The 8,719-nt window shown below is 34.1% G+C and overlaps 1 protein-coding gene across 1 annotated transcript in view; it reads right to left on the bottom strand.

Annotated features, from left to right (window-relative positions):
- The window catches only part of LOC107590835 (voltage-dependent calcium channel subunit alpha-2/delta-4-like), a 36,770-nt gene that overhangs the window by 20,697 nt on the left and 7,354 nt on the right, over positions 1 to 8,719 (bottom strand). Inside the window, exons 6-14 of the mRNA XM_016279751.1 lie at positions 8,575 to 8,706; positions 8,373 to 8,433; positions 7,132 to 7,282; positions 6,973 to 7,047; positions 4,414 to 4,503; positions 4,213 to 4,326; positions 3,895 to 3,973; positions 3,052 to 3,185; positions 2,243 to 2,401 (exon numbers count right to left, since the gene is read on the bottom strand). Of these exons, the coding sequence (XP_016135237.1) occupies positions 2,243 to 2,401; positions 3,052 to 3,185; positions 3,895 to 3,973; positions 4,213 to 4,326; positions 4,414 to 4,503; positions 6,973 to 7,047; positions 7,132 to 7,282; positions 8,373 to 8,433; positions 8,575 to 8,706 (995 nt within the window). The remainder of the gene's footprint in view (positions 1 to 2,242; positions 2,402 to 3,051; positions 3,186 to 3,894; positions 3,974 to 4,212; positions 4,327 to 4,413; positions 4,504 to 6,972; positions 7,048 to 7,131; positions 7,283 to 8,372; positions 8,434 to 8,574; positions 8,707 to 8,719) is intronic.

Below are 8,719 nucleotides of genomic sequence, written 5' to 3'. Positions count from 1 at the left end.
ATGGCTGCAATATAACAAAGAGTGAAAAATTTAAGGGGGTCTGAATACTTTCCGTACCCACTGTATATATATATATATATATACATATATATATACAGGTGCATCTCAAAAAATTTGAATATTGTAAAAAAAATAATTTTTTTTGTAACATTTCAAAAAGTGAAACTTTTATATATTCTAGTTTTAGCAAATGGCTGCAATATAACAAAGAGTGAAAAATTTAAGGGGGTCTGAATACTTTCCGTACCCACTGTATATATATATATATATATATATACATATATACAGGTGCATCTCAAAAAATTTGAATATTGTAAAAAAAATATTTTTTTTTGTAACATTTCAAAAAGTGAAACTTTTATATATTCTAGATTCATTACATGTAAAGTAAAACATTTCAAAAGTTTTTTTTTAATGTTGATGATTACAGCTTACAGCTCATGAAAGTCAAAAATCCAGTATCTCAAAATATTAGAACATTTCCTAATATCAATCAAAAAAAATGATTTGCAAAACAGAAAAGTTCAAGTTCTTTAAAGTATGTTCATTTATGCACTCAATACTTGGTCGGGGCTCCTTTAGCACAAACTCCAGCATCAGTGAGGTGTGGCATGGAAGCGATCAGCCTGTGGCACTGCTGAGGCACTATTGAGCCTTCAGCTCGTCTGTATTGTTGGATCGACTGTTTCTCATCTTTCTCTTGAAAATATCCCATAGATTCCATTTGGGGTTCACGTCAGGCATGTTGGCTGGCCAATCAAGCACAGGAATATCATGGTCAGCAAACCACTTGGAAGTGCTTTTGGCACTGTGGGCAGGTGCTAAAGTACTGCTGGAAAAGGAAATCAGCATATCCATAAAGCTTGACTTTGGACTTGATAAAACACAATGGACCAACACCAGCAGACGTCACGGCACCCCAAATCATCACTGACTTCGGAAACTTCACACTGGACTTCAAGCAGCTTGGATTCTGTGCCTCTCCACTCCAGTCTTCCTCCAGACTCCAGACCTTGATTTCCAAATGAAATGCAAAATTTACTTTTGTCTGAAAAGAGGACTTTGGACCACTAAGCAACAGTCCAGTTCTTTTTCTCCTTAGCCCAGTTAAGATGCTTCTGACGTTGTTTCTGTTTCAGAAGTGGTTTGGTCTCCAGCTTCAGTCCGCTCCTTGTGAAGCTCTCCCAAATGTTTGAATCAGCTTTGTTTGCCCGTCACAGCACCCCAAATCATCACTGACTTCAGAAACTTCACACTGGACTTCAAGCAGCTTGGATTCTGTGCCTCTCCACTCCAGTCTTCCTCCAGACTCCAGACCTTGATTTCCAAATTAAATGCAAAATTTACTTTTGTCTGAAAAGAGGACTTTGGACCACTAAGCAACAGTCCAGGTCTTTTTCTCCTTAGCCCAGTTAAGATGCTTCTGACGTTGTTTCTGTTTCAGAAGTGGTTTGGTCTCCAGCTTCAGTCCGCTCCTTGTGAAGCTCTCCCAAATGTTTGAATCAGCTTTGTTTGCCCGTATTCTCCCTGTTGCTTGTGCACCTTTTCCTACCCATTTTCTTCCTTCCAGTCAACTTTGCATTTAATATGCTTTGATACAGCACTCTGTGAACAGCCACCCCTTTCAGTAATGACCTTCTGTGACTTACCCTCTTTGTGGAGTGTCAATTATTGTCTTCTGGATCATTCATAAGTCAGCAGTCTTTCTCATTATTGTGGTTTCAAAGAACAAGAGATACCCGGAATTCTGTAGGGATGGTCATTTAATGAAACTCAAATGTAAATGTTCTAATATTTTGAGATACTGGATTTTTGACATTCATGAGCTGTAAGCTCTAATCATCAAAATTAAAACAAAAAACTTTTGAAATGTTTTACTTTACATGTAATGAATCTAGAATATATGAAAGTTTCACTTTTTGAAATAAGTTACAAAAAAAATGGTAGCAGGGAAATGGTATTGAGAATTCGGAATGTAAATGTGTTTAATTGTCATGAAAATAATGTAAACTTATAAAATATATATTTAATATAAAATTCACAAATATTTTATGGTCCAAAAATATACTATATTAACCCAAAATGTAGCATGGATATATTCCATATTTATATAAATACATAGTTTGTCCCTGCTACCATTTATCCTACATTACAAATGTAATTTGTGGTATAAAGAAATTATGAAAAAATATGACTGCTTCAAGCTGAAGTTGGCAACCTTAGTGATGTTTTTTTTTTTTACCTTATATCGCGGGGCAAGTTTCATGACCTCCAGCAGAGGAATGTCAGTTCCCACCACTCCCAGCAGAATGCCATGAGAAAGTGTTTCTTTCTTCTTACTGAACACTGGCATGGCCACTGACGTCATGAGCAGAAGACTGTGAGCTTTGCTTTTGAACAGCTATGGGAGAGACATGAGGAATTTAGTATCTTACACTTTAACTGCAGAAGCACAGAGTTAAAATCAACATGAAATCGAAATGAACCCTATTTACTTTCCAAATGCACATTACTAGTCTCATCATGCCCACTTTTCATGATCAAAATTTCAGATGAATAAAATAAATTTGTACTCAACATTTTTTCATGTTTCACGTAGAAATACATCAAATTATGGCAGTAAAATGGGTTGAAAACAACATTTCATGTTGATTCTATTAGTGAAAGCTCCATCATGTCCAGCACAAATGTGATAAATGATGAGAAGCAGCAGGGGGAGTACTAAACCAAGAAGTCATGGTATGCTGATCAGGATAACAACTACATTACACTCTGAGCACAGGCTAAAAATCTAAAGTCTATTTATACATGCTAAAGTACAGTGGTGTGTGTTTTACTGTTTCTAAGAGTTACCTCCTTAGTGTTAGGAAGCTGTATGATAGAAATGATTATGGCGATGAATGGAAAAGAATCACATTGGTACAGAAACAGTAATATATGAGTAAACAGCACAACAAATCACATTAAAATGCCTTGAAATGAGTAGTGGGAATTGATGAAATGTGAATTCTGTATTTCAGTTCTTCTGAGAAGTCAGAATCATACACTCACCACACTGTCCATATACGCCTCGGTCCAGATTATGTCATGGTCATGGTTGATGACCATCGGTCGACTCAGAACATGAAGATACTCCATGACGTTCTCCTGTACATCAGCCAGTGTAGAGATGTGAGTATAATAACCTGTAAATATCAAATAGGAGTATAAGATTTCTGCATATTTTCCTGTTGTGAAAAGATGCCATTAGCAAACTGAAGAGCTCAATGAACTGAAGCATTCAAGCGGCCAAAAACCACATAAAAGTGGTCCATATGACTTTATTTACTATTTTCCAAGTCTTCTAAAGTCGTAAGAAAGCTTTGCCTTTGATTGAGACAACAAACCACAATTTAAGTCATTACTCACTGAAAATCTGCACCTTTGAGAACGAATCAGGAATTAATCTGAACGAATCATGTTTTTCAATGAACAAATTGATCTGGTTCACAACACCAGAATAATCTGATCTGAATGGTGCATTAAAGATTCAATTAATGAATCATTCATTAACTGGATGATTCATTAACGAGCCAACCTACTGAATCAAATTGATCTATTTCTCGAGTTCAGCTCACTGTTTCGGTGATCCAGCTGTAGCAGTTAAAAGCTCACTGGAGGGGAATATTGACAATTCAAATTTCCGTTCCTCACAAAAACTATTATATGTTTTCAGAAGATATGAAATACAGCATGAGTCATATGGAAAATTATACTTTTAAGATGCCTTTGTGTCCTTTTCTGGGGCTTGAATGGTTCAATAATTTGTTCTACAGAAGCAAGAAAGAAATACGGGTTTGGTAGCACATGAGGGAGAGTAAATTATTGCATTTTTAATACTGGCTGACTACATACCCTTATTGTTGCAGGCAATCCATTTGACGTTTTCTGAGAAGGTCATATCTCTGCCAATAAGGTAAGTGAAAACTCGTACCTGAAACCATTACATTTTGTTACTTAACTTGAATTATCGCTCCTGAGGAAATATATCCATACATTCATGTTCAATAAAGTCACATTGTCTTAAAATCTGTTCATGAAGGAAAAATGTGCAATGAACAAGACATTTTTCCAGAAGGTTCTCCAACAATTTAACAGAGCGGTATGCAGATTTTATAGTACGTCATATGCTATGTCCTCCATTCCCTGTAGAGCGAGCAGATTGTGTGTTACCTTCTTGTCAGGCCAGTTGAACTCTTCGAACACTGATTGGAAATCTTCCATGGCTCCGTCTGTGATCAGCATAATTGCTTGGTTACATAGGCTGCCCTGACCATTTGCTCTAGCCTAGGAGACAGGAAGAGAAACATGGAGGATGTGTAGAGGGTTGGCACCGTATGCAGAGTTTTGTATATTTGTGTGAATGATACTGACGTCAGCGAGGATGCGGAACGACTCCTTCATGGCTTTTTTTACTTTAGCCTCTCCCTTCACATGGAGTTCTTCAACAAGCAGCTTGAAATGCTGAAAAGAGAGATGGGACAGGGAAATGCAAATGAAAATGAAATTATAGCAGTAAAAACCAAAAAAGATGAAGATTGTACTTTTTCAGACTTCATGTAGCAAAGGAAAATCCACACAAACAATATCTTTACTAGTCCAGTGTTGTTCTTTACTTGATATGAAGCTGAAAAATAAATAATAGATCATTTTAAAATTAAAAACAAAATTAATAAAATAAATAAAAGCTACTTTAAAATATGAATAAATACTATAATAGTATATAAATAATACTAAAATAACACTGACATGAATGGCATAAAACAGGAGAAGACTAGAAAATTACAAAAAATAAAATCGTACGAAAAGCAAAAATGTAAAAGATAAAAATATTAATATTTATTATATTGTATTTCTTAATATAATTATTTAGCAAATTTTATTGCTTGAAATACCTCATTAAAAAAATCATTTTGTGTCTTTTTTTAAGTACAATTACACAATGAACAAAAGTGGGACAAAATTCAGGATCAAGTTGACCATCTGAGCAGGTGGGACAGAGATGTCATGGTGCTGCTGTCTTTCAGAGTATTTCTTAGAGGATCTGTGTCAGCACATTGAGCAGATGCTGAGTGACTTAGACCTGAAATATCATTACAAGCTCTGCTGACCCATCACCCTGTACTATAAGTACCAGTCTGTGGCTGCGCAGGCCTGTCCAAGTGTCCTATATGTTTTACATCATCCTTACTTTGAAGATATTTAGAGATGTACAATAGTAGAATAAGCTGTATAATAAAACCCAAGGGTGCATTGAATGATTATTCAGAAATGTAAAGTCTTCGAATGATCTTCATTTGGAGTCTTTTCTTAGCAAACATTGATATGTGTGAGTAACTGTGATTGATTTGGGGAATTAATCATCTTATCACGTAATTATTCAATTAAAATTACAGTTTGAATTAATTCACGTCATTACGGACAAAACAGTATTATGAGAGTGATCTGAAAGATGAAACGTGCTGCCTTCAGTCATTTCACGATCCAATCGCTCTATAATTCTATAAGCGACTGTAATTCCAGAGATTAGAGTACGTCCCTACTTGCTCTCTGATACACTCTTAAAAATAAAGGTGCTTCAAAAGGTTCTTCAAGCGATGCCATAGAAGAACCATTTTTGGTTCCACAAAGAACCATTCAGTCAAAGGTTCTTTAAAGAACCATCTCTTTCTTACCTTTTTATAATCTGAAGAACCTTCTTTCGCCCCAAAGAACCTTTTGTGAAACAGAAAGGTTCTTCAGATGTTAAAGGTTCTTCATGGAACTGTTTAGACAAAAAGATTCTTCTATGGCATCGTGAAGTACCTTTATTTTTAAGAGTGTATATAACAAGCAAAAGAGCTGCACATTAGATCAAATCACCCAGCCGCTAGTCTATCACATGACTAAAAGCTAAAGCAGAATGTGGATGAGCCTGCCTAGTGTCAGAGCTACAGCCTAGCATTCCTGAAAACAGCAAAGTTTGTCTCAGTAATTCCTAAAAAGCGTGACATTTACTTAGGGGAAGCGTGTGATATATGTTTTTTTTTAATTTTTTTAAATTATATTTTACATTTGCTATATAATTTTTTCATTTTATTTATTCTATTTTTTATTTTGATATATGTTATTTATTTTTTAAATTATATTTTGTTCATTTATGTTATTATTTATTTATATTTTCTCAACCAACTATAAGTAAATCTTTCAAATATTGATTTTCGAAAAAAGTCTAAAAATTGTAACTCTGTGTTTCCATCAAAACCAGCCCAGCATTGCAACATTGTCTCAAGAAGTGTATAATTTCAAAGACAATTTAAAATAAATAAGTTTTATGTTTCTAAATGTATTGTAATGTTTTGTTATAATGTTATCTTTTAATTTTAGGTTTATATTTTTATTATTTATTATTATTTTGTCTATATTTTCTCTTTAAGTGACTATGACCAACTATAAGTAAATGATTCACATGTTGATCTTGAATTATATTTTTACATTTGTTATAATATTTTAATATTTTATTTTTATTTATATTTTCTAAAATGTTTATTTATTATTTGATCATTTTTTATTGTTTTAATGGGGTGAATTTTGGACTACCTGTTTTTCCATCCAATGGCAGATGGAAGAATTTTCAGAAAATGAGTTTGAAATCAGTTATAATTTTAAATATATATTTGGTGAAAAAATACACACTTAACATTTGAATAAATTAAATAACTAAATGTAATTTAAATAAGTCACATGGAATAAAAACAGTAGAAAAAAAACACTAACATAAATAATAAATGTAAATGTAAAAAATGAGGGAAAAAAACACGAAAAGAAAAACAATGTGTAAAAACGTGTACATGAGTGCATATGAGAGAATGGTAGAGAGCCGGTATCCTGCAGTGCCGATTGGAGTCATTGGCTTAGTTCCTCAGGCTCAAGTGAAGTGGATAATCGACTTACCTCGCGGTTATCCAAGTCTGCCTGTACCAACGTTCCCTTAAAACAGGGCTCCACGTAGCGGACATAATCAGTGTACTAAGGAAAGGACATGCAAAAACATTTTACAATGCTGATCAAGCCATAAAGTGATGCTAAATGGAAAACAAAGTGTGCCCTTACTGCAATAACATTGACAAAGTCATTTTCCCCGAGCGTGTCCAGGATAGTGTTGATGGTATGTTTGGCAATGGTCATTTTTAGCCCCTTCATGCTGCCGCTGACATCAACTACAATCACGATGTCCTTAGGAGAGGTGGCAGCCTGGATATACCTGTGACAGAGAGAGAGGATTTTCTTAGAAGATGACTCAGGACACCTCTGGAGGGCTATGCTAAAGGCTTTATAATAATATTAAATGATAAGTTATTATAGGAGTTACCAATTTGGGTCTAGGACTGGGCATTATGTCAAACATTCACAATATATTTGTGATGATCTTTCTGCCAATACATATAAAATTAAGCAACACTGTGGAATCTGCAATGATTTTAATGTGTTTTTCTATTTATTATTATTGTGACTACAATTAAATAATCACTTAAGAAGCTTAATAGAGGTCTTTAAAATATTAAAATATTTAATTAAAAATATATGTAAGTAAATATTGCTGCATAATAATACTTATGTATAAAATATTAATTTGGTAAAAAATATTAATAAAATATTTCTCAAGACAAAATCATTTAAAAATAATTAATTAATTGAATGAATTCTACATTAAATATAAATGTAATCTTGTGTTCATGTAGTGAAACAACATGGATATACTGTATAATATGCCTATTTCTTATTAGTTCTATTAGTTTTAACTAAATTTTTACTGTTTTAATTAACATTACACATCATAATCTTAGTTAACATCAAAAATGTTTTGTTTAACTACAACAGTATATTTTAAATTTTTAAATATACTAACAAGAAAGTAAAAAACGTAACACCAGAGAAGTAAATCCAATCCTCCTGTTTCAAACTGACTTCAAACGTGTTTCTTACAGGTGTGTTTATTCAGATTCATTGCATTCACTTGCTTCTGTATAAACAGTCACATATGGAGCCTGTGTCAGTCCTACTAACCTGACCGCTGAGCTGCTAACCACTTAAGAATGAGATTAAAGTCTTTTGGTGGGATCAGGGCCTAACTGGCTGTGCTACCATAGCCACAAGCAGACATTTGGGTGGCATCCACACAGATAATCCTGCACTGCACACTGGGTCAGGAAAAGACCTTGCTGAATCCAAGTCAACTGGTATACATTTGATTTCATATGAATTAATCAACTTCACTACATTGCCAAGCACAAGGACAAGCAGGATAACAAAAGCTATTAGGGTTTTAGGTCAAATGCTTTACTTTGTCTCACCAATTTCTGTTTCTGCAGTCGAAAGAAACTACTCCGTTAGAATCAGGTGTCCATTTAATTCCTGAAAAGCACAAAGATAAGCAAAACTAAATATCTTTTACATTGAGAATGGAGATTTAAGAACGTACAGTCCAGTTTTTTTCTTTCAAGTTGTAGGACTGAGCAATACTAAACAATGTTCACGAAACACATTTGATCAAACCTGGATAGAGTCTGAAGAATCCGGTTGAGCTGCCAAAATATTGCCAAGTGAGAGTGGGATCCTTCTGGAAGTTACCGATGAAGACATCATTCAAGGCTTCTGACATGTACACTCCATTAAGAATGTCTGGATCTGCAAATAAAGA

Source organism: Sinocyclocheilus grahami, unplaced genomic scaffold (genome assembly GCF_001515645.1).
Source record: "Sinocyclocheilus grahami isolate Dianchi unplaced genomic scaffold, SAMN03320097.WGS_v1.1 scaffold133.1, whole genome shotgun sequence".
In the NCBI taxonomy this organism is placed as follows: Eukaryota; Metazoa; Chordata; class Actinopteri; order Cypriniformes; family Cyprinidae; genus Sinocyclocheilus; species Sinocyclocheilus grahami.
The sequence above is the reverse complement of the archived record's forward strand: the minus strand, read 5'-3'. Positions and strand labels throughout refer to the sequence as shown.